The sequence below is a fragment of the Glycine max genome, chromosome 4 (assembly GCF_000004515.6).
Source record: "Glycine max cultivar Williams 82 chromosome 4, Glycine_max_v4.0, whole genome shotgun sequence".
NCBI classification, from domain to species: domain Eukaryota; kingdom Viridiplantae; phylum Streptophyta; class Magnoliopsida; order Fabales; family Fabaceae; genus Glycine; species Glycine max.
Genome location: NC_016091.4, coordinates 3,117,070 through 3,144,538, shown reverse-complemented (window position 1 = coordinate 3,144,538; position 27,469 = coordinate 3,117,070). Strand labels below are relative to the sequence as shown.

At 30.8% G+C, this 27,469-nt stretch overlaps 2 protein-coding genes across 3 annotated transcripts; both read left to right on the top strand.

Annotated features, from left to right (window-relative positions):
- Nucleotides 1-3,488: 3,488 nt before the first annotated feature.
- LOC100780813 (heat stress transcription factor B-4) lies at nt 3,489-5,594 on the top strand. Its single transcript, XM_003523897.5, has 2 exons — nt 3,489-4,303; nt 4,402-5,594. Exons 1-2 carry the CDS (start codon nt 4,055-4,057, stop codon nt 5,242-5,244), a joined length of 1,092 nt encoding a protein of 363 aa, XP_003523945.1. The 5' UTR covers nt 3,489-4,054; the 3' UTR covers nt 5,245-5,594.
- Nucleotides 5,595-20,142: 14,548 nt separating this feature from the next.
- Nucleotides 20,143-22,949, top strand: LOC100815041 (transcription factor HEC1). Of its 2 annotated transcripts, XM_041014790.1 has the most exons (2): nt 20,143-21,199; nt 22,503-22,949. In XM_041014790.1, the coding sequence occupies exons 1-2, from the start codon at nt 20,594-20,596 to the stop codon at nt 22,560-22,562; spliced, it is 666 nt and encodes a 221-aa protein (XP_040870724.1). In that variant the 5' UTR covers nt 20,143-20,593; the 3' UTR covers nt 22,563-22,949. The 2 variants fall into 2 exon arrangements, with proteins under 2 accessions (XP_040870724.1, XP_003523603.1); XM_003523555.5 differs by lacking the exon at nt 22,503-22,949 and having other exon boundaries at nt 20,153-21,750.
- The last annotated feature ends 4,520 nt before the right edge of the window (nt 22,950-27,469 follow it).

Here is a 27,469-nt window from a genome sequence, read left to right as displayed (position 1 = left end):
AATATTTATTAGATTTTCTTTTTAATCTTTTCTATTTAAAGTAAAATATTTATTATTTTAATCCTTTTATGTAATTTTAGATTTTTAACTGCTTCAATAAATAATTTTACCAAAAATTTATGATTCAATAAGTTAATTTTTTTATTTTTAGCTATTTTTTTCATAAATAACCTTATAAGATACTAAAAGCCTGATATCGTGATTGAATGAAGAGAAAGTTAACTTGTTTATTAGATGAGAATTGTTATAAAACTATAAAATTATAAAATAATAAATACTCCATATTTAAAAGGGTAATTAGTACGAGTTGTTCCCTTAACTCCCGAAATCAACCCATTTAACTCATAAATAAATAGAGTCAAATAAATCAACATTTAAATGGGTTAGTTAGTTTTAACTCTTTTAGATTCAATTTGAACAATATGCCATATACTCATTTCTAACCATTACCATTGTGTAGCATAAAGGTATTAAAAGAAATTTATATTACTTTATCCAATACTGAGACATATTAAGTACAGTAGTAGTATTATGTAACGCAAACAGGTTTATATTGTACTTCAACAACTAAATAATGAATATATAGGACAAAAAATTATACTGACTCAGTTAGTTGTATTTTATTGAGTATTTTACTAGTATTATTGTTGTTGAAGTGCTTTAAATGTAAGCTTACTGTATAAACAAGATAATTTATAAAATTTATAATTTTCACTACGAAATATCTTCGATTAGTTAGCATTGATATTTTTACATAAAATTTAAATAAGAAATGTTATATATCCCATTTCAATGTCGCCAACATGTCACAATTTATGAACTTTATTTGAGAATATAGGTTGTAAAATTAAGCACGTGATTACTAAATCGATTTTTTTCTAAATCCTATAAACCGTACTTTGTCCCTTCTTATGTAATCAAAGCTAAACCACGTACTCTAGGATCTGATATATGTTGTTTATAATATATTTTAAATAAGTATTCCAGCAAGTGAAAGACTTATATTGTTTACATAAAATATTTTTATAATACTATATTTTCTTTATCTCTCTTCATCATATAGTTTATTATTTTATAATATATCTTTAATTCAAGAAAAAAGATAAACTATTAGTACAGGCTTTAAAGATATATACTAACAGTATAATGTATTACACGAACCTTTGATATGTATTTATAATATATATTTATATTCTCTTATAATAGAATTATTTATTTGTATAATTATTATATACTGTTTGTATAAACTCATAATATGTATACTAATAATAATTTAGTTTTTATCAGCCAAAAATTACGTTAATAGAATATAATGCTAAAAATCAAAAAGATTTACATCATGCCATAAACAATTATGTGAGGGAATTTAATCTCATATTTTAACTCAAAACCCTTAAAATTTATATTTAAGAATTTTTTTCTCACTTATATATTTAACTTATTTTTATTTATAATCAATATGAGATTTCACTTCATACTCATGAGGTGAGTTTTATATTCTCAATAGTGACTCTTTGAAGACCCAGCTTAATTTCTAACTAATAAATTTAAAACCCTAATCGTCGCTTACTTTGAATTCTTAATTCTGTTTGGGGGGTAAACCGATAAAGTTAGAGCTTCTCTCGTAAGCTTCAATAGGGTGTTGAGCAACTTTTGAGATATTATTAATTAATTATATTCACATTGTTATATGAGGAAAGCAAAGAAAATTGTAAAGTGAAAAATAATTACTACTATATATATGGGTGGGGAACCGGGACAGTTTAGCTTTGTTTTTCCAATAATGAGAATCATAGACACTATCAAAATAATCAGTTGTGGTATCTATCCGAAATAATTAGTCATCATTTTCCCATTGTTTTGCTTTGGCCCTCTATCTGCTTCTGTGTCCCTACTATTCTACTTTCACTTATTATCACAAAATGAATGCGCTTCTCATTTTAATTATTTGGATCCTCACTGGCCACTTATTACTCTATGGTTTTCAAGCAACTTTTGTACCTCATCTTTTCTTTCAAATTATGAAACCTGTAGCTTAGTATGCAAACACAACCCTACACACCCACAAAAGTAAAAAAAAAAAAAACCAAAATAATTAACGAGGCAATCAAAGAAATATTTAGAAACTCGATCATTGCATGATTGTTGATATGAAATTATGAATCGATTGAATGATTTAATAATTAGCTATTTCGTATGTTTTACTCATTATATCTAGTTGCATTCATTTGGGAAGTTTAATGCACGGGCTACTTATATATATACAGTACATGGTATATTTATGTGATAGGGAAAAAGGAAAGAGAGAGAATAAGCAATGAAATATCAAATATCATGTGTTTTGGTTTATTATTATAATTATAATTATAAAGAAATAGTCCTACGAGGTGGAAAAGCTGTAAAATTTTGCTTAGTTGTTTCATGGGAACTTTTGGGGTCAATTATTCAATCACCTGGACTAGACACATCAGCAAAAGAAGCCGAGCCGCGTAAGAGCCAAAGTTGGAGGAGGCTCAATGTAATGTAAAAGTAAAGGGAAAGCTAAACACGGGTAGCTAGAGTTAGCTATTCTAAGCTACCAAGTAAAAGGTACTAGTGGCCAGAGAGAGCACACGATATTGAAGTTTGAAATCTGTTTTTTACAATAAGGAGAAGAAAAGAAAAGAAAGAGAGAAAATCATAGAAGCAACGGAAGGAAGAAATGTCGTCACCCACAACAGTCTTTAATTCCCATCACGTAGTTCGATGTATCCTTTGCCTTATATCTGCTAGAGATGTGCAATACCAAGATATTTTTATTTTTTTTGATAGGGATTCGAAATTAGGGACTGTGTTTGGCGGGTGACATTAAACAACAAAGGGAAAGCTACAAATTGTGAAAAGAGGACACTCGTTTGACGTGAAGTGAAACCCATCTTCTTCACATTTCTGATACAATCTTTACTTGATTCCAATATTTTATTTGGATACGAAAAATGTTATGTCAATACCCAAAAACAAAAACCATATTGTGTGTCAAAAATCAGATCGTACTTCGTTACAAGATTCCTTTACCTTTGGAATTGGAAATTAAATACCCCTTATGACATAATCATTCCAATTTAGCATGCATATTATATATATCTTCTTAGACATTGGAATTATTCAAACGATATATTTATAAGTATTTACAACCGTTACATAACTCTAAAACATAAAGACTTTTTAATCTGCATGCTCACAGAGGAAGAAAAAATGATTAGGAAAAAGGCTGTAACATAGGAAGTGTTTGACTGATTACTACTAATGGAATGGAATGAAAGTAAAAAAGTAAGAAAAAATTGAGTTAAGGGGTTCAACGGTCAATTTATAAAATATGATAGATAGCATTGGTCTGCACCTTCTTCCTCTTGTGCGTGATTTTAAGTGGGTGTGCGCGGGATCAATGTCAGAACTCAGAAGCCTCTCTGTATCACAAACACATACGCACACACACGTAAAAGGAGAGAGAGAGAGAGAGAGAAAGCGAGTCACGGGTTTGCCTTGAAAAGCCCTTATTTCACAGTCCTAGACAGGCAGACACATATTCTCTCTCACTACACAACCGATGCGGGAAACAAAAATATAATGCCCCCTACAGACACATATCCTTTCACCCAAATTAATCTAAAATACGTACATTCAAATTAAATAATTATCAATAAACACATAGATTAATTGAAATAAAATTACTTTAATTTAATTAGAGATTTTAAATTCAAGTGTTAAACATATAATTATTAAATACTTAAAGAATTTTTTTTATCATTTATAATAATTTTATCTAATTCCAACAGGATGATTTTTCAAAGAAAATTTATAGTTTTAAAAAATAATTAAAAAAATATGTATAAACAAAAGTACAAAACGCATAACATTACATTGCACAGTAACAATGCAAGTACAACTATAATACTCCTCTTTCTCTCTCCTCTCTTCTAAACATTTTTATCTATCCTTTCCTTCCCGCACCATTCTCATTCTCAGTCTCATAGTCATTGACACGCTCTCTTAACTTCTCTCATAGACTCTTCCAATGGCTGTTCTTCTAGACAACTGTGAAGGCATTTTACTCTCTTTGGACTCACACAAATCAGTGCCAGCTCCTTTCCTCACCAAGACATACCAACTTGTGGACGAACCCACCACAGATCACATTGTTTCTTGGGGCGAAGACGACACCACCTTCGTCGTTTGGCGTCCTCCTGAATTCGCCAGAGACCTTCTTCCTAACTACTTCAAACACAACAACTTCTCCAGCTTCGTTCGCCAACTCAACACCTATGTATTATATTTACTTACACACTGATACACTATCTCTAGTTCTTCAATTATTGTTTTCTTTTCTTTTTATATTCTGACAGTTTTAAATGGATGAACTAGGGTTTTAGAAAGATTGTGCCAGACCGATGGGAGTTCGCGAACGAATTCTTCAAGAAGGGAGAGAAACACTTGCTGTGCGAGATCCATAGAAGAAAAACGGCTCAGCCTCAACAAGGAATCATGAACCACCATCACCACCATGCTCATTCTCCGTTGGGAGTCAACGTTAACGTTCCAACTTTCTTTCCCTTCTCCAGCAGAGTCAGCATCTCTACTTCCAACGACTCCGACGACCAATCCAACTGGTGCGACTCGCCGCCACGTGGAGCCACCTCATTGGTGAACGGTGCAGCAGCAGCCAACTACAACACTTCCGTCACGGCGCTTTCGGAGGACAACGAGAGACTCAGAAGAAGCAACAACATGCTCATGTCGGAACTCGCGCACATGAAGAAGCTCTACAATGACATCATCTACTTCGTTCAGAACCATGTCAAGCCAGTGGCTCCAAGCAATTCTTACTCTTCTTCTTTGCTACTATGCAATACACCTTCTGCCACTCCAATAAGTAGTGCCAATAATGTTTCAATGATGCAAAGGCCAATGAACCAGCTTCTGGGGTATTATTCTACTAACCCTAAACAAGGAGCTACACAAATTACTCAACCTCAGACCTATGTTGTGAACTCTCCCACCAACACATCAAGGAGTTCTATAACCATTTTTGAAGGGCCTGCCAGCAGTAACATTAATAGCTGCAAGACCAAGCTTTTTGGGGTGTCGCTGCAGTCCAAGAAAAGGGTGCACCCGGATTGTGGATCTAATCCAGAGACCAACAGGGCTCGTTTGGTTTTGGAAAAAGATGACTTGGGCTTGAATCTCATGCCTCCATCCACTTGTTAGTTCCACTACTGATGATTAATTCTAAGAAAAAGTATGATATCCCAAGCTAGCTAGCTACTTATATTAATTTTCTTTTACTTGCTTTGATTTGTTTTCTTTTTTCTTTTTTAACTTTTTAAATCACTACTCTCAAGTTTTGAGTCTTGGAGGAGGCAGATGATATTGATGGAAACGTGAGTGTGTGTGTGCGTGCGTGGGTTCGTTTGTGTGACTGTTTTTGTGATTCTGTGTACATATAACTTAGTGCCGATATTATTATCTTTGCTCCCGACCCATCATCTATTGATGTAGGTGGGTTTTGGTTAGACTAAAAGATCAGAAATTAAAGCAAAACTCTAAATGTTCTTCAACTCCTCTTTCTGGTCTAGTTTTTTCCCATTTTCATTGGTACACTTCATTGTCCGTGATTGTGTGGGATCATTCTTTTTTTCGTCCTGTTCATCGTCTCTTTCGCTATTTTGGTATCTGCATGCCTCCAGTTACATTAATGCTAATGCCAACGCGCGCGCGCGAGAGAGAGAGAGAGAGAAAGAGTGTTAATGCTAAAGAGTTGCTTACAGTTTATATTAGGTTAAAAGCTGAGAACTGAGAATGTAACAGGCTGGCTTAAAGACAAATTTACAATGCTTTCTTTCTTGAGGAAGCTAGCCTCATTAATGGTGTCCATGTACGAAGCGAAGAACACAAAATACATTGCATCTCAATTCAAAAACCGATGAAAAGGCGAGTGATATTACAAAAGATACATACTATATAGGAGCTGACAGTAAATCACTGATTCGTTCAAAAAATATTCCCATTATTAGAAGTACGATTTGTGGTTAGTCATTTTGATTAAATAATAGTATTTAGTTAATCATTTTTTGTTTGGGTCGAGATTGAGTATGGTACCATGATTTATGGAAAAAGAAGGTTATCATAGTGTTTCTTATAGCGAGGGTTATAATTCTATTTGTGAATAAGTAAACTATTTCTACGTGATATATTTCTCATAATATATTTTATTTTACAACAACGAGAGAGATAAGAAAAGAAAATGTAGGCCAAAAATAAATATAGAGAATAAATAGGTAATAAATTGTCAGTGACAGAAAAGGAAACTCCCTATCCTTTCTTTTCCCTCCATAAGAACGTAAGGAGAACTAGAGAGAGAGATGATCACGGGAATATATAACATGTTCAAAATGGTTTTGGAAGGTTTACAAGAAAAGAACAAGGAAATGAATTATTCGATGAAAGCGAAATGTAAGGGAAGCTTGACTGAAAATGTTGTTTGAAATGTTTCTATCAAGGCTTCTTCTATGCTTCCGAGGACCAGAAACCTTTGTCTCTCCCCACTTTGAGTAGTCATCTAATTAACGTTTTCTCAGTACTCTTAGGATTCCATTCTCTTCTCTTCACTCTCTTTTTATTTTCCCCCGCTTTTGCTTCACACATTTTGTTTCTTACAGAGACAAGAACACGAGCAGTAGTGTGAAAGAGAGTGAGTCCCTGACCGGTTTACTAACGTTGGAACAATGTATGTATTATCATATGTTTGCACCTTTGCCCGGAAGTTCACGATTCTTGCTCTTTTGAGTTGAGTCTTCTTTACTTGTCGCATTGCCCTACTCCTACATTCCTATACGGGAAAAGTGTCCCATAAAGTTTCTCTTTGCATTTTCTTCATTGCTTTCCTTGCTAGTGTTTGATAATTTATTATATTATATCATATTTGCAGTATTCAAATTTCATATACCATATATAATCCTGCGCAGTAATAAAATCTCAAGCAGAGAAACTCTGAAAGGCATCAGAGAAAGCAAGATAACAAATGTCTATATTTAGGAGATGTACAAAGCTGGTATAATTTAACCTCGTGAGGGTTAAAAAGTGAAAAAATAATAAAAGACCAAAATATCCAAAACCCTATCTAATTTAGACAAGTATATAGTATATTTTTTTTATCTTTTTTAAATTAAAAAATTTATAATAATTCTTATATTTGTTCAAACAAATTCAACTAAACCTGTCAGACAATATATTTTTCTTTGTAATAAATAATGATAATGATTAATATTTATTTTTTGGTTTGTTTAAGGAGAGTGTGGCACGTGACTGGTTTATGCACGTGTAGAAGGTAGCAGGCAAGAGTGGAATGTCAGATAAGGTTGCAGGGTCCGAATGTCCGGGGCGACTAGAGAAGAGAAGAGTAGTGAGATGGAGTTGGAGTTGGAAGAGAAGATAAAGTGAGTGATGGGTTTCAAAAGTGGATACCGATCGTGCTGGTAAAAGAAGCTTTTGGTTTAACACTTTTAAACGCATTTGTGATTGGAGCTGTTGCTAAATGTTACACACCCGCATCGAACTACTCGCTAAAGCACCATCTACACCCCAAAAGAAACCAAAACTCAAAACCAACATTTGTGGTTATTAAAAAATACACTTATTGTAAACTTTGTCTTATTAAAAACATTTTTCTTCAATTTAAAGTCTCTTGCTCAATTGAACAAATCAATTCCTTTTATTGGGATGCTATTCAATGAGTAATATTTTAGAACAGATTTCTTTTTATCTACATACACAGAAAGAAATAATAGATGAGAGAGAAATAATTAAAAATTATAGATTTAATAGGTAATATGTGATATGTGATAAAAGGAGAAAGGGACGAAGAAAAGAGAAATGTAAAATGAATGTTTATAATCTTGGGATATCTTTGCATCATTCTTCTTATTTATTTAACGAAAATAACGGTGCAAAGCACGATTATTAAAAGCTAACAAAAAATATGTTGCTAGGCTATAGTCACGTGTGTGTATTTATTTGAGTAAACTTTCAAGTCTTCAAATTTGTAAATGTTACCTCTAAAAAAAATATAAGAATATCATTATTTTAGTACGTAATTATTTACTCAAGTCTTCAAAAGTGTAGACGTAAATTACTTGTGAGCATTTATTCTAGTGAACTTTCATTCAAGTTTTCAAATTTTTAAATGTCGGTTATTTGTGAATTTAACTTTAATTAATATCATTCTTTTAGTTGTGCGTGTATTATTTGAGGGATTTGATTCCTCTAAAATGACTACCCCACTTTAAATAAAGTAACTAAGTAAGCAGTTAAATTCATTGATAGAAAAAATAATAGTTAATATTCTAACACATCCATAATTGTGCATATGCATATATCAAATATTGATTTTCTCACTAATAAGTAAGATTGCTTACTTTATCCTCTAAATTGTAGTACTCACTTTAAGGAACCCAAATCCTTATTTGAGCAACTTTTTACCCGTCTTCAAAACATAAACCACTTTAATTTTATCTCCATGAAATCTTTTGTTGTGTTATAAAAAAAAAATAGAAAAGAAAGTAAAAAGCTATTTATTTTAGCAAACCTTCATTTCAAATCTTTAAAATTGTAAACGCTAATGACTTATATGTTAAAATTAAATATTTACTTTGATACTTTTTTTTACAATGACATTGAAATATAAACTTAGAATCTCATCCAAATTTTCTATATTTAATTTGATTTTAATTTTGTAAAATTTATTATGGTCACACCTAAATAGAGGGATGTGTTGAAAGTTCCACATGGAGGATAGCCATGGAGAGAAATGGGATATGTTAAAGTCCCACATCTGATGAAGATAGTGTCGAGATAAGCCATATAAGTGAGGAGCAATCTTTACACCTTACAAATTGGTTTTTTAGGATTGAGTTAAAGCTCATGAAAATCCACTTTCTTACACTTAATTATTTTAAATTTTTCAATGAACATTATACTATTATTTTATATTTTTAAAAAAAGACAAAAGGAACTATTATTTTAAGAGTTAACGGCTAGCAAAAAAATATATATTTAAAAGTCAAGATTAAAATAACTGAAATCTGTAATTTTAAAGACTAAAATATATATTTTGTAAAAAATAAAATAAAAATATAAATGTAATCCTTTTCATACGAAGTTTTCATATCAAAGTGGGTGTATCATGTATGCTTAAGCTAATAACATTATGTTACATTAGTCACAATGAAAAATTATATTGCGTCAGTAATATTCATTAACAATTTAATGTTAGTTAGACTACATAATAATTGAATTGTTCAATCAGACTTAAAGAATTAATTAAAACAAATAATTATTAAGTTACTAAAATATTGCGTTAAGTTATAATAAAAGAAACACAAAGTGTTATTAACTTTATGAAATATACACTCGTTGAGCTTCGCATTGCTTTATTGCCTGCTCGTGCCCGTTGGAGCTCATGCTTTGTGACTTTATCACTAGGAAAAGTACCAAAATCTTGGTTAGATAATACTATTTACATGGGCCATGAAGAATCATCATCATCATGCATGCAGGCTGCAGCCCAGTTGCACAGTGTATATCTTTGATTTATTGCCGAAGTTGTTCTTGAATATTGGGCTTGCTTTAACCAGCTCGATCTCTCTCAGTTCCACTCAACAGTTTCTTTGGCAATGGATCAAAATTCTGATACGCACATATCCTGCTTAAACTAGTTCTCTCTGACAGTGTATAATTAAAAATCTTGAATTTTGGTTATGAAGAAAAAATAAAAATGACTACTCATTGACAAAAGGTTCCGTGAGTGCTCTGATTTTTTTTTATTTTTTTTTTACTTTGTATCATAATGCTCACCCTTCATAATTTACTTTATGGACGTATCGCTAATATAAGCAAATGAAATTATGAATTATTAAGAAACATCACTGCCAAATGTTTCAAAACTCAAAAGTAACTAACTAGTTAAACTAACTCGAACCCACTTTATTTCAACTATAAATAGCATCTAGTTTGCATTAACAAACAACATATTTGTGCAGTCCGCAATAAATATTTATTCATCTTGATAATGCAGCGATCGTCGAGTTCCAGATAGGCATGTCCCTGTTTAGAGATTTTGAACGTGGAAGAAGGATTTACCTGAAAAAGATGCTAAAAGAATCTACATGTTCACATTTGTAGAAGAATAAGGATGGATAAGATCAACCAAGCCCGAAGGGATCCTATTCAATAAATTGCATGAATTGGTGGACTTAATTAGTTTAAAGTAGGAGGTAGTAATTTATTTCAAAATTTGCTTAGAAAAGGCTTATATATGACTACATGATCGGTTAATGTACGGATGTTCATGTATAAAATTCAAAATGGATAGAAAATGGGTATTTATAATGATGGATAATGGATAGATTTCACCATCCTCTTGTTAACGAGACGGAGATGTGAATTATGGTATCTGTATCCGTAGGTACTAACTTACATTTTAGTGTAGTTTTCTTTGAGTTTATATTTTAGAGAATATATTTTAGATAATTTTGTTTGGAGTTTGTAAAATATTTCTTTTTTAAGAATTACCATGGATTTTTTAATTATGTAGAATATTTTTATAATTTAAGTTGTAACTATTAAAATTATTTTTTAAAAGAAAATATTAGAATAAATAAAAAATTTGGTAAAAGTATTTTTTATATTTTTTTAATGTAAATATCCAGGGATATCCTCAAATATTCTCAGAGTATAAAAAAAATCCATGAATGATAGGCTTAACAGGTACCCGCATGGACACGGGGCAAGCTTTTATCTTGCTGGACTCATAGCGAGTGACTACTAAGTGTGTCCACTATAGTTGGGAAGGAAACGGCTTTATGGGGATGTCCGTCTTTAACTTATAATTGATGTATGATAGAGCCTCCAACATATAGGCCTATCTCACCTGGATTCTTCTCACCAATATCTCTGGCCTACTTTCCTTTTTTTTTAGTCGAACGTGAGTGGGTCTATCTTCCTCCTCATTATAGTCCAACCTTGTTGTCATTCCTAAGTTTATGTAAAAGAAATATAAATTGGATTTGAATTGAGTTTTAGTTTTTCAAGCATGGGGCACCATCTATATTCGTAAATGGTTCCACAGTTGAAGAGATTTTTATGTTTAGGGATATCCTATTTATGGACGAAGAGGCAATGCAAGAATGATACAAAAGAATCGATTCATCGTTAACAACAAATTCATTGTTTCATATAATAGGGATTTATTGTTGAGATACAATGCACAAATCAATGTTGAATTGTGTAATCAATCAATGTCCATCAAGTATCTATTTAAGTATGTGGAATAAAAGCCATGATCGAATAACAATTATGTACCTTTTAGAAGACGGCTAGAAATGAAGATGCAACTAATGAGATCAAGCTTTAATATTATCAAGATAATTTTGTTCAATTGCAAACCTTGCTACAAAAGGCATGTAGAAGTGTGACATCATATCAAAGAAAATGAGGAGTAGACAATAGGAAACGACCTTTGGGAGATTGACACATACATTGTTCACTCAGTCCAGCTTTAGCAGTATTGGACCTTAGACAAAGTTATTTGTCTATCCGTTCAGATTGAGAAACAATTTCCTAAGAAGTCCTTATACTGACCTATTTCCTTCACCAAAAACATGTCTAACACTAACAAAACACAAACCTAACAACCCATTTCTTTGAGCAAACCACACCAAAAGACTAATCCTAAAGCAATCAAGTGTTTCAAGCGTCAAGGATTTAACCGCATAGCTTTTGATTGCTCAAATTGCTAAGTTATCACTATCATTGAAGGAAAAGCTCATGAAGCATTTGAAGGAAATGAAGAGTTTGCGTATAATGAAGAGCCTAGGTATGATGAAGACTTCACCCCTATTGATCATGTAAAATCATTGTTGATTATATGAAGCCCACACAGATTAATTGTCAGCAAAAGAGTCCTAGCTAAGGCACAATATATTATATACCTGTTGCACTACCAAAGGCAAAGTATGCTATGATATCAGACAGTGAATGTTGTAAGAATATGTACGTAGTATCAACTATGTGGTGGAGAGGTTGAATATGCCAACACAAAAACATGCACGTCCATACAAGTTGTAATGGGCCAGTCAATATAGAAAATAAGGTAAAAGTTTTAAAACTTTGTCATGTGTTTTAATTTCTCAATTGACAGGAAATATCAAGACAATGTTTGGTGATGAAGGGAGAAGAGACATTCTTGTTAAGTGGGTGATCCCCATTCATAATTGCACCTTCGTACCTTTTTTCATTCTTGACGTTCAGTTAATTTTGATGAACCTGCCCATCCAAGACCAATTTTTGGGATACGTCCCTCATAAAATTAAGGTGGTTTGTTTTATTATATTTTAAATCCAAGTGTGATTTAGCATATGTTTTGATTAAAGCTTTTGCAAACTTAAGTTTGCAAAAGTAACTTAAGTCTTGCCTCTACAAAATTGGATTTTGAGGCAAAATTTTAATGTACAAACATACTTATAAAAGTAAGTAAACATGTCAAAAAAAAATATTTTACTCTTCAAAAGGTTTTAACCAGACATGCCCTGAATCGATCAGAGGCTTGTGCGTAGATGGGCCAAAAACAAGTCATATTCAATCAATTTAAACACATTTTCTCTTTTTAAAATTTAAACTTGACGTGATCCAACCCAAAGAATTAATTCACACCTGAACTGATGGTCTTCCCTAATTTTAAATTCATGAGATAAAATAAGATAAAGAAATTAAACCAATTTGGTCGAACACTCACACATTTACCTGAATTCATGATTTTCCCAAATTTTAAATTCGTGAGTCGTAACATAAAAAAAGATAAAAGAAATTAAAGGGGAAGCAGGATGAACAGTATCTGCAATCAATCAGGTGGACCACTACTTGCCTCTTTCGTTTCTTACAAAAATGATAATTAAATTCACATAATTGTAGAGCGAATGGGAACACTAAACTTACCATTGGTTGCAGGGATCAAACAAAGTTGTCAATTCTGGTTGTAATCGGCAAAAAAATTTATTGAGCTAGTTGTAGCTTAAAGAAAGAAAGATGCTAAATTAAGGAATGGAGTATTCCTGGCAACAACCAACTAGTGAGATCAGCATGACATTATGACGCAAACCACTATACACATGCAGCAAAGAAACCAACATTTGGCATCAATACGCTCTGCTACCAAACTCAATTCCATGGAATTGAAATGCACTCTTTAATTTTCTTTAAAAATTCATTCGATCTAACTTCCCGTTCTGGACTTGACGTACCATGAGAATGTTGCATCCAAACAAGTGGTTGGATTCTTGGACTTCATTATTTGCGTAATTGGGCAACCAGAAAATGATCCAACTTGCGAGCGATGAAAATCATGCACCCACACACAAACGCGCATGCTCATGCTCTTGCTGTTGCAGCAGGCACACTGTTTCACACAGACCTGGGATCATATTAAAGATCTAGATTTCATTTCAATTTCAAATTTGATATGAATCTATATGTCACGGAGAAATTAATTTTGATTATTTATCTAATCTGCACCTGAATGCATTTTCCGATGGAGCTAGGGAGATACCAAAGAGCGAGAAAAAAAAATATTGGATTTGGAGTAGTTAATAATGTTTTGTTTATTTGAAATTTTTTGAATGTCATTGTAATAATAATAATAATTATAAAATGGATGCGTGGGAAAGAGGATAAGGTGATGACGGGTGACTATGCAGTAGCAAAAAACAAAAAAACACACAAAAAAAAAAAAATCAAAATCTGTCCCCTTTGGATTCATTTTATCCTGTCGAACGTATTCTTGCAGAGAATTGTCTCCGCTCCCTTATTATATACATGTCTTTTTATTTGAAAAAAATATCCCATATTTCTTCTATGTCAAGAATAACATGATTATTAAGCTTTGTGATTTGTACTTTAAAATGATTAATATGTTTTGAAAGTTTAAAATGATTATCCTTAAAAACGTGTAGAAATGTATATTTTTATTTAAAAACTCGATGGTACCAAAAACAGTACATTTTTTTTATAAGTGAGGCTAACTGCCCTATAGGCTGATGGCAATTACAACATAAGTGAGTTGTTGCTTATCAACAATCGCATCTTACCGTGGGATGCAGAGAGCCCTTGGAAATCTATAGCCTTACTGATCAGGATCGCCAATTAGGGTTGATTCTAATGCCCCTTACGGTATATGCATGGTGTGACCGATCTCGAAGTGATGTAAGAATTTAAGATTATAGGATTAAATATGTTTTTAATTTTTTAAATTTGGGATAAGTTTAATTAATTTTGATCCGTTAATTAAGAATTTGTCTTTTTTAATCCCTCAATTTTCCAAAATGTTATTTTTAATCCTCTAAGATACATTTGAGGGGTTAAAAAAAATATTTTATAAATTTGAGAAACTAAAAAGAATAATTTTTTAATTAAGAGATCGAAATCAAAAATATTTTAAAATTAAAGAATTAAAAATATATTTAACCATAATTTATATAGTCAAATCATGGAAATTTATTGAATTAAAAGTTCTCTTAATTAAATACAGGTCATCGAACTATACATGGTGATTAAGAATAAAAGTTAGTATTCTTTTAAAAATAAAAATTAGTTAGCAATTTAGGATTTAAGATCTAGAATTTGTTATGATTTATGGTCTAGGGGTTATGATTTTTTTTTGGTAGATATGATTTATATGTTCTTAACAAGCAAATATGATCTAATAAAATATATTATTATTTTTATTTCTCAAAAATAACAAAATTTTCACTTAATATATTGCCTTTAAATCATAAATATTTGTTTTAATTTCGCCAATTAGTAAGTTTCGTTCAAAACTTCTAAGAACCCCTAGCCTCTTGGGTCATAGTCTACTAGTTTGCTTGCCCAATAGTCATAATTTACTTTATTTTGTTGAGGACAATTTTAGGTTTATGATTCTAAACACATTTTCTGCATAATTTAATCTGTGTGCGTTTTATTGTGTTTTGATTATTCTAGTTTTAAAAATAATTTTTAAAAACTGTTTATTTATATCATAAAAGTGACAAAATAAGATGTAAAAGTGTTCTGTCCAAAAAAGTACAAAATAAGACGGAAAAGTGAAATAAAAATAAATAAAATTATTTAGAGATGATGTAAAAAATTTGAAAAAAATGTAAATTAGTTTTGAAAACCTACTCTTATTAAAAAATATTTTTCTATTTTTAAAACAGAAAACGTTTTTTTAAAATTAGAAACAAAGTAATTATATTATATAAGTTATATTAGGGGTTGGCAGACCATTGGAAACAAATTGTCTCGTACCATATTGAATCGTGTCCCTTCTAAATTGATTAGACTAACTTGTCCCCTTATCAACGTCTACATCGCACTATTATCAGATTATGTGCAGCGCGGGGTCCACTCGCTCGGGTCGGAACCCAAATAATGTCCAATAAATATCCAAATTTTAAACACGCTAACACACGTTCAATTCATGCATCATTCTTTCCCCTTCCTCTTTTACCTTTTATGCCATTTTTCAGGAATTGGTTAAAGTATTAAAAGATATTTTTTACTGAGATATATAAAATTATATTATTTATGACTCTTATTGGTTTTCAAGACCCTTATTTATATTATTGAAAATATTGTTAAGATAAAAATAATGACATGTAAATTAAATTAAGTCTTATACTATCATTGTAAATGTTAAAACGTAACAATAATGATATCTAAAATCCTATAAGAATTTATCCCAACACAGAGAAAGATATAACACGGGGATACAAAATATATAACAAAAATCTTGTTATTGTAACATAAGAAAGAGTAATATTAATATAAATTTAAGTTACACTTCAAAAAAACTTGGAACTACTTTCGGAGTCGCGGGTGGTTTTTCTTTTCAAGTGACATATAAGATGATTAAACTTGCAGTTTACAGGGTAAATTGGGATGATTTCAAACTACCGTCCGAATCAGATGATACGCTTCTTAAGTTACGATCAAAATAACCACACAACTCAATTACGACACCGTGTCATGACCAATTTAAAAGCATGTCGTTTGGGTGACCCATAATTAATAAGAAATGTACGTATTTAGACATATAAATCAGAATATTTCAATTATCACCAGTTAACGGCAGAGACGCAGAGTTACCCTGCATAACATATATGCATTGTGTACTTTGTTTTGAGTGAATATATATTTCATCAATATAATATTATATTGAATATTGATTTGTACTACTGCTTTATTATAGAACCTGCAATCTATACGAAAAGGAAACTTTGAGAACTGAAATGTGCCCCAATTATTGAATATTGAATAATAATGACTATGGAAACATCACAATGTCCAAAATGAGTTATTCAACCCAAAAGAAACGCATTTATAGCAATATGTCTATATGCAAGTGAAACCATAAATTAATCTCTAGGTAAAACTTAGAAAGTGATGCAGTCAAAGCAAAGTTGGTGAATGGTGAAAATTGAAAAGTGAAGGGGTGAATTGATTTGAAAAAAATAAGTTTTCTAATTTCTATTTTTAATAATAAAATGTTATTACATTGGATTTATTTTAATTTCTGTTTATAAAGATTTGCTTAAAAAATGAAAGTAAATTTTTATATAAAATTTAAAACAATAAATCAGTCCGGTCTCAAGAAAAGGAAAGTAGTTTCGGTGTAGATGCATGGTAAGTTGGTTAACAAATCCAGCACATGACGCAGGTTCCATCAGAGCCTGATCCATCTCGAAAAGCGTACCGTTTTTTATGAGAAGAGGGATGAGGATCTTATAGACTGTAGCTGCGGCACATGAAGGTTAATATAGACTGTAGCATTTTCCTTTCCTTTTTGATGGAAGCCACGTGTTCAACTCATTTTGCATCTAACGGCAAGCGATCCCCCACCTCCAACCAGCCATTTAAAAGGGTCTGGTAAGATTTCTGACACCTGACACGTGCGTGGGGCTTCAGGGTTCTATAAAAGAAAGTAAATTTAGGGCAAAGGTAGCACTTTCATAATTCCACTCAATGTATTCTAACCTAAAAAAATTTGCACGGAAAATTATTCATGCATCAGAGGATGGCATTTAAAGCATATTTATTCCTATAATTGAAGAGTAAATATCTAAGTTATATATAGATGCATATGTGTGCAAGTCATTTTTTTTCTTTCCACGTGTAATAGCAGGCCACTGGCTTGTAAATGTAATTTTCTCATTTTAATATGAGGGTGTTTCAAATAACAATTTCTTTTTAAATGAGAATTAAGAATCTTTAATACTAATTTTTTTTAATACAATTAAAATAAAATTGTGGGTGAAATTAAAATATCCCTTAAAATTAGACATGCCTATCAATTATGTCACTGTGATGATAATGATGAAAATAATAATAATAATAATAAAATGATGATAACAATCACAACATAATAATGATATGATGATGAAGTTAAAGTAATGATTATGATAATGATAAAAACAACCTTATAAGAAATATTTATAGTTGAGTTTTAATTCCAAACACCACTCATTTTATTGTGATTCAAGGGTTATTATTGAAAGTTCTGGAACGTCTCTACTCTCTAACTATTTTATGTTAATAATTAATTTTAATCCTGTAACTCACATTATGACATTTTCTTATTTTAAGCAATATTCTTCTTACAAAAACTTAACTTTAATGCATTTTTTTATTCTGGATAACATTAGAACGACGAATTATTATTAAAGGTGGCAAACATGCTTAAGCTAACATAAATTAATCTTGGATTATAAGTTGATTTTTGAGATTGTAACATAAAAATATTACATACTCATATTTATTATAAGACTTGGAAAAATTATTATCAGATATTATTAATTCTCAAGAATATTACAACTTTCATTTTTAACATGTTTATTTACACTTTTATCCTGGTGAAGAGGAATTGAAATATGATATTCCCACCGGAATAAGAAGAGAAATTATTTCCTAAAATACTATTAACATTCTATTTTATTTATTTTTGTTTACATTATTTTGAATTTTAAATATTTTTAATAATATCAAAATGTAATCAAATATATTTTTAAATATATCCAAAAAACATTTTCGGCCATAATATTTTTGGTGATGTGATTCTGAAGAAAATAACATAAAACCTTAAAACATATGTCCCTAATGATTGGAGCCTCTTGCTATCTTGTTTGAATTTCTTGCACTTAAATCTTCTTGAAGGCGCGGACACATATTTAGAATCAACGATAGTATTGCTTGGGAACACTTATTTCTTGTAGAATTTTATAGTGCTAATAGTACTATTATTATTTATTAGGTTATTTATAAAGAATTATTTTTTCATAAACATGCAAGGTGCAATGAACATGCTTATTTAAATTAGTCCATGGAAGACTAGCTAAGTCCAATAACATTTAATGTGTACATGCCAATAAAATATGACAATAATTATTTCGGACAAACAGATCTTAATATATACTCTCGACGATACATGGCCTTCAAATTCAATGGCACGTAGCATCTGCATAATGCTCTTTCACATATCATTCAGTACAATAATCTATCCACAAGATCATAATTTGGTCAATGACTTAGCGCTGTTTAATATCTGTAGAAAGATGGAATTAAGCGTTTTTTTTTTTTTTACAAACATAAATTTAGGCGTTAAGAAACATTATACAAGAAAATCTCACCTTCACCTTATCTAGAATAGAGTAAATTACATATATACTCTTTAATATTTCCTTAATTTTCTGTTGATATTTCTTATTTTTTACATCTAGACTAATCTTCCAATATATTATTTGAAAAATATCTCCATTCATTAAATCCCTTATTCGGTTAAAAAAACATTATTACAGTGTGAACATTTATAAGGGAGATTGCTATAAATAAATATTAAAAAAATTATGTGTAATTTCAAAAAATATAAGGAAATACACACACACACATTATATATAATTTACTCTTTAAAATATGCACCTAATACATATACTAAATGTGTTTTTTTACCATAAATTTTTAAATCTAAAACATTTTACAAACTATCCAAACATCTGACTTCTAGCTAGTAGCTAGGCAACAAGGTATTACTAAACAAGTGTTTTAATAATCTTATAATTTTTTAAAAATTTTCATCATAATTATAAAATAAGTAGTAAATAAAAAGTAAATATTTTCATATTTAAAAATATATTAAGTACTTCATTTTTCTTTAATTAATGAATAAAAATATCAATGAAAAATATCATTAAAATTTAAATTATTCGTTATAATTGAATAAATTAAAACCCCTATATAATAAATATTGGATAACTAGGCTATGATTATGCCTAGCAGCATATGTCGTTATTACTTATATTACACTCTCCTACTTAACAAGCCTTTGTTTGAATCATCATGATATTTTCTTAAAATTTTCTTTTTACATGAAAAGTAATCATGTTTACATTGAGCTCAATCAAATAAAACTATTATAGATAGTAAAATTTTCCTTATTAATATTTAATACAACTAATATTAAAGTCTTAAATTATAAATTAAAAATTTATTAATTGTAAATTACTAACAACAAGAATTTGCAACATGATAACGAAGAAAAGAAGAAAATAATTATATATCATCCAATATATTTTTACAAATTTTCTTAACTATTAATTTTCCTAAAAAATATTTACATATTCTAAAGATATTAAATACATTTACTTTAATAATAATAATAGATTTTGTTTATTTGTAGGAGGTTTGAGTAACTTGTACGAAGCCAGCAAGGGGTTTAGTTAAATTAGCTTAATATAATATAATATATATGTGTAAATTATTATAAATCTTTTTTATGTATTTTTTTAAGAATAATATTTTATGATATAATAATATAAATTTACATAATAATAAAGAGAGCCTTCATATTGTAAAGAGTGCCTTCATATTGTGTTGCTAACATTAATTTCCCTCCATCTAATTCATTCAAAAGTAAATAATCATCTGTTTTTTTTTTGTTAGCAAATAGTCATCTGTGTTGTATTAAAAAATTCACAAAAAATCTTATTCTAATTACTTGACCCTAAATAATTTACATAGCTTGGACTATGTTCAGTAATACTAGTAGTTTCTAACTGCACTATTATAACATGCTATTTCTGAACCATTATATATACGAGAGGCATAAACATGTAGAGAGTCACCGCCTCCCAGGTGTTGATTCTTTGCTGTAGTCTGTTCCCAATATCAGTATTTTATTGGTTTTTTCACTATTGTCCCTCCTTTCTCACCACTCCAATAAGCCCTTCTTCTCACAGTAGTACTGCACATTAATTCTGATAGAAACTCAACTCCCAATTCCACTCCTACATATATATTCTTCTTTTCCTTCCCCATCCCTCTGCACCCATCTGCTATTTTTCTCAGTTTTTTCAGTTACCCTTTAAATACTTGTCCATCATTTTTTCCTTCCCCCCTCACTCACTCTCTGATCATTTTAACTTTATTACCCCTCCCACCTCCCCCCTTTTTTCCTTGAGTAAGGTGAAACCCGTAAATGGAGCAGTTAAAGCCGGAGGAGTACCAGATGGACGTGATGACTATGATGTTGCAGCAACTCCCTCAACTCTCTGAACCATACACTCACACCATGGAAGGATTTCATCCCCCAGAAGATCACTTCTATGGTAACAACACTATGCCACTAGCAGATTTAATTGATAACAATAACCCTCACAGTTCCATGCCTTGGTCCTCCTCATACTCGTTCACACACTTACCATCATCCACAATCTCTTTCTCCAATAATAACCCAATAATGCTTCAAGAACAACAACAACATAGCCCGAGTGAAACATACGAGGATGCAAATGCAAACCCTTACGGAGGTGAGAAGCGGAGCTCGATGGCGGCGATGAGGGAGATGATATTCAGAATGGCGGCGATGCAGCCGATACACATAGACCCGGAGTCGGTGAAGCAGCCGAAGCGGAGGAACGTGAAGATTTCGAAGGATCCACAGAGCGTGGCGGCGCGGCACCGCAGAGAGAGGATCAGCGAGAGGATAAGGATACTGCAGAGACTGGTCCCGGGAGGGACTAAGATGGACACTGCTTCCATGTTGGACGAGGCCATTCACTACGTCAAGTTTCTCAAAACGCAGGTTCAGTCACTCCAACGCGCTTCCTCCGCTAACAACAATATTAGGCCACTTGGTACTAGTACTGTTAACGCAACAGGAATAGGGTTCCCTGTTGCTATGTCTACCACTTCCAATTCCACCCCTTATTTTCCTCTGCCTAAACCTTACCAAGCTCGCCACATGGAGAATATGCACGATAGATATGATTAAGGTTGTTTAGTGTGTACAACTAGCTAGTTAATCAATTCATTATATTTTAAGCTTTAGCCTCTGAGATTATATATATATATATTGGTAACAATTATATGTATGCTGTACATCATGGCATGGCATAGCTGGTTGGCTCGTCTCAATTCAGGCTTCTACTTTGAAATTAAATCCAGTTGTGTTAGTTAACTTGCTTGCAAGAAATTCCAATTTTTCCCCAAATGCTATGCTAATATACTTCATTATGATCGGTTTAATACTGGGAGATTTGAATAATTTGCATAAAATTCTAAGTTCTAATTAGCTTGTTGTCGTAGTTGTACACAAACGAGAAATATGCAATTCTAATCTCTTCTTCTTTGTAAGGCGTGAAGTTTTTTTGTTGTACAATTTCATACTCATCATTTTAAGGGCAATTAATGAAACTTGGCCAAGTTGTTTGTGTTATGTATATATATATATATATATATATATATATATATATATATATATAATTAAATAGAAGCGTAAAAGCGTATAGTGAGTTTTTAAAAAAAATCAGGGAAGAAAGAAAATAAAAGAAGATTAAACATATTGATATTGATATTGATATTATTTAAAGTTAAGGTAATTTGCAGAATTCCCCTAATAGGAATTATATGGGGCAAATGCGAGACATGGTAGACAAAAAAAAGCTGAAGACAGAGAAAAGAGGATGTAGTATATAATAACTCCCAAACATGTTGATATATTAATTAATTTGAGTTAATGATACGGCGTAATTGAAATTCCGCGTGTTATATTTTAATTAAGGAGCAATGGGAAAGAAATTATGTTTTGGTGTCTGAAACACCTGTACGGCCATAATGGGAGGGTAGCTGGTCTGGGTTTCCGAGGCTTAAAAAAGTTGAAGACGACAAATGGTGGACACAGTGTAAAAGAGCATGATGCGAGCTGTAAGCTGTAGTCGTGTTAGTGCAAAATAAGTTAGGTGATATTATCAATAATATTTATGGGAGTATATACACAAACAAATGTTATATAATATAATTCGTCACATCAAGAAGTTGTTATAAAATTTTGCATCAAGTTTAAAAATATATATTTTGATATTTTTGATTTGTTCCAAAAGCAACAGGATAGGGCAAAGCCGAATTGGCAGCGAAAGTGTGAATGTGAGGTGTCTCTGCGCTGTTGAGGGCATAGAGTTGCAATAGCATTAGCAGCAATGCAAGTAGAAGAAAGAAAAGAAAAGAAAAGAGCACTGCACGGGGATAGAGGAGGAAAGGATGCATGAGAAATCCACGTGATTATCTGACAGGATTGAGGTGGTTGCGTTTACGATCGGGCACGGTGATGACGTCCTTCCACGTCAGCAACCGACACGTGATCTCCATCTGCTTGCTCAACCGTTTCATCTCACGTTGGATAATATTCAATACTTATTTGCCCAAACAATCTTATTCATACCCTAGTAATACATTTCCAAACATTATTCACAGGATTTAGACGTCTGTGCTTGTCAGACTCCCTTATTTTCAATATTCAAAAAATAAATAAAACCACAACTTGGCATGACAAATCACTTATGTTGGTTTTTGAATTCAATTAACTTCTATGTTATGGCTGGTGGTCGTTTATGCTTGTGACTTAGGATCCTCGGAAGAAAATGCTTAATTCATGTTTCAATGAACCTTTATCACTTTATTATAGCAATACCAGAATAGTTTCTTCCTGCATAATAACCGTAATAGTAACTTGAACTTTTGCTACTATTTTTGGTTACTATAGCTCTGAATATTTAACTTGAACTTCAATTTTAGTCTTGTGAAATCATTCTTTTCATTTTTCTTCTTTAAGAATTTTAAGAAATTAAGGAATGTTGTCATAAAAGCTTAAACAAAAAACCAAACGCACACACAACACCTACGGTAACCTAGACAAATTACAAGCAATGCCAGCATAGGCAAGTGTGAGGCTACATCATAAAACAAAACCTAGTCTAAGCCTAAATCCACATCTAACACAACAACCAATAGCTTCATTAGATTGTGTTAGTAATAGCAACCATAATTTTAAAATCAGAGTAAAAACCCAACACAAGCTTAATAAGTGTACTTACATCTTTGTGAGTAAAACGATTATTTGTATTATTATTTAACAAATAAGATTACATCATTTTATAAAAAATAAAATACAATACAGATTTACAATATCACCTCTATACCGTACTGTGGGAGACTTCACCCTTTACACCCTCAACCCACGTCATAACCAACAATAGCTTGTCCAAGCCCAAGAATATAAGCCATGCACAGCATATTATCTTCATCAACTTTGTCATCATGTTAGACAAAATGTTACTGGCTAGCATCCTCTGTATAGGAATCAAAGATGAGCTAGATTTCTTGGTACGAAGCCTCTATAGCCTCTTCTGAAGTACAATGATATTCTGCCTTAATGTAACGACATGATAATTTTACTTTAAAGTCAAAGTATAATCTATCTTCAAGTGTATCTCATGCATCTTGAAGTTGATTGTTTCTTCCCTCCAGTCAATATATATATATATATATATATATATATATATATATATATATATATATATATATATATATATATATATATATCAGCAGCTGAAGTTGAAGAAATATAGTAATTAAGAAAGATATCAGAATAGGCATGTGCTTGTCTTGTCGCGACGCCAACATCCCTCATCTTGTATACTTTAATTGGTTCACTGAGGGGAGGCCAAGTTGTCTGTAGTTTGCTCCTCACTCAGATTAAGATATCTCCTCAATTAAATATCCAAAATCTCACGTGAAATAAACTAAAATATCTCTCTGTAGTCTGTTGGATTGCATATTTTGTACAGAACTCGCGTTTAATTGCTTCTATCTTTTCCTTCCGTGAACAATTTTCGTGCTGTCATTTTTTTACATCTCTGTCAATAAATTTATTTGCTTATAACTTTTTTTTCCAAAATAATCATACATGCCGATTAAACGTATACATGAATTATTTGATCCATAACTAAATTCGCTTTCCAAACATATATACCTTTATTTCGCCAATGATCGTTATATTAATTGTCCTTATACGGTTTGTCTCTTCACTTTAGTTAAATCATTGTAATTTTTTAATAATTTCCCCCTCTACTGATAGTTTATATTAACGAGTAGAGAGAATATGACCAAACCGAAAGTAAATGATCAATATACGAACAAAAATTGTGTATAAAATAAAGTTATTGGTGGGTAGGATTGGATTCTGTAGCGTATCTTGGAGAGAAGAACTTGACATATTGACACAATCTAATCTTTTGGTTCAATGTTCATTCTTGCATCGTCCCATCGGATATGTGATATAAATGTGTTCTAGATCCAAAACATTATCCAATTTCTTTCTCTAGATTGACGCGAAGATGAAGAATTCAATGTTCGCCTACAGCTTTAAGCTCTAAAGGAAAATTCGATGTGTAGTGAAAAGAAACAGCACATAACATGTTCACGGCTTTAATTAGATAATGTGTTGACATCAGTCAAATGAAACGAGAACAATATGTAACAAAATAATAATAATAATAAATCTGAGCAGTACTTTTGTAGTCTTGTTCTATTTCTCTAGCTTTCCAAAAAGAATAAAAAATAAAAATAATGATAGAAATAAAAAAAAAGAATAGAAAAAGACATATTATTTTAGATAAATAAAAATAAAAGTGGAAAAATCATTCTGCGTTTGAATGAGTGAAAGAGTCGGTGGAAATAAACAAAAACCTATACTAATTAAAAAAATTAATTTAACTAAAAAAATCAGAATCTTTTACTATATTATTTTTTCTTAACATAAAATTCTTTATTATTTTTTATGATTTAAAGAATTAGTTAAGTGAAAACATTAAATCCAATAAATATTTTTCTCCTATTTATGGCAACTTACGGAGAAATGTTTTTTATATTTGGGACCATCGGAAAAATTATTTTTATTTCTTCTCTCCAATAAACAATAAAAAATTTATATTTTCACCTTATATCTCTCTCCTCTCCATTTCTTTATTCTCTATTTCTACCAAACAAATGTTGGATAAAATAATGTACCCAATTTGAGGTTCGCTTTATCTTGATTTATTTTTATATATAATTTAAGAAATAGAATTAATATTTTTTATATTAAAATTAGTTTTAATATTATATTAGTCAATTACTATATTAATTGTCATCTTCTCTTTGTTGACTTTTGTCCTGATCACTATCAAATCAAATGATGAAATAAGTGGTCCTCCATTAATTGCATCCATTTGAACAACTATAAAATGTCATTGATAATTCAATATAAGGAAGTGTGTGGATAAATAACTTAGCTAGATAAGTAGGAGTATTTCTTTAATCAGTAGAGTAGTACTTAAATAGTAAGAAATTATTTTTATTTTTTAAGTATGAAATTTATTGAAATAAATTACATAGAATTTATTCAAAAATTTATAAATCATTTTGGTAAGTTTAACCAAGATTAAATATATTTAAAAAATGCCATATACTAACAATTAGATGTTGAAATTACCTCCACTAGTATAGTTTTTGTTTGATAGAAATTAAACTAGTAATACAATTAAAAATCTAAAATGAATTCTTTGGATTTTTGTTTTAGAATATTGGGATTTAAAACCGAATAACTATGCTGCGGTTCTATCTATATTCAAAGAATCAGATATTAACTAATAATTATTAACAAGTGAGAGTGACTTGTCTTCTTAACATTAAAAGATTTAAAATTTTAATTTTAATTCTAGATATGAAATAAATCATGTTAAAAAATAATATTTATCTTATGACCAAGACATAACTTTACTTATTCAAATAAATTCAAATAAAAATTAATTAAGGTGAAGTATAGTTAGGAACAACAAATTTCTTTATGATAAACATATCTATTTTGCATAATTAAAATTAATCATCATTTATAACGTAATGATATAAGATCTGATGCATTTACATATATAAAAATAATCTATTTAATTATCTCATATCATAAACAAAACTAGTTTATGATCTAATGGATTACGAAACATCCATGATCTGTGATTCCAAGAAAAAAAAATACTAAACATCTTAAGGAGAATGCTACCCATGGCTATAAAATTATATGTAATTTTTTTAAAAAAAATTAACATTTAATTTTATTATTACTAATACGATTTTAGCCCCTTAAAAAAGGATTTTAGTGTGATTTTTATTAAAGAAAAATATTTAATTCATTTATTACCGCCTTTAAGACACTTTTAAATAGATCATATCTTAATGGTTTAGTAGAATCTGGAAGTCTTAGGAGTTAGGGCTACAGAGATGGTTGGCTCATGACCGTTGCCAGCGACAATTACCACACTACGACACGTTATGATCAACATCTTCCAACCATGACACTTGGTTTTATATAAAAACAAAATTTTGTATAAGAGGAATTTCAACATCATAATTTCATTTAACAGTTTTAAATTAATTTTATCAAAATTCTCATTGACTCAAAAACACATCTAGTTTAACACCAAATGCTTTTTTTATTTGTCTTCCAAGACTCATCATACCAATGGCGCGCACGGAATTATCTGGTTCATGGCTTCATGCACCCTTCCGATTAACACAGTAGCTCCAGAAAAAATAGCAGAATTTGGGTAGCACAGATGGAAACTAGTACCAGAGAAGCAAAATTATGATCCGTTTGTTGACAGAAGAAAATGTATGAAATGAAAGGGGAAAAACAAAGCGTGAGAGCAAATTTTAAAAACGAAAAGATATCGTGGTTGTGACACCCTCTACCCCTCACATATATATTAATAAAGGAATAAAAATTCAAATATTAATTAAAAGTATTTTTAAAATATTTTTAAATACAAGCTTTTCAAATGGATAAAAGGCTCACATTCACTTTCTTCTACATCATATTCAAATTTGTCCAAATAAATAATAAAGTCATATCGACTCAAAGAAAATCATATAAGTCTCATACAATTAATATAGAACCTATATCCTAATGTCACATCCTATCAGAGCGTGGTGTTCCCGTGTCCTCTAGCATGAGGTTCTTCATAGTCATCCACCTATTCATCTG

What these genes read in the sequence shown, in the direction of transcription:
- LOC100780813 (XM_003523897.5), top strand. Translation starts at nt 4,055, where the DNA reads ATGGCTGTTCTTCTAGACAACTGTGAAGGCATTTTACTCTCTTTGGAC. An exon ending in TTCGCCAACTCAACACCTAT is followed by an intron (nt 4,304 to 4,401) that starts GTATTATATTTA and finishes TGGATGAACTAG; the next exon opens with GGTTTTAGAAAGATTGTGCC.
- LOC100815041 (XM_003523555.5), top strand. Translation starts at nt 20,594, where the DNA reads ATGGAGCAGTTAAAGCCGGAGGAGTACCAGATGGACGTGATGACTATG.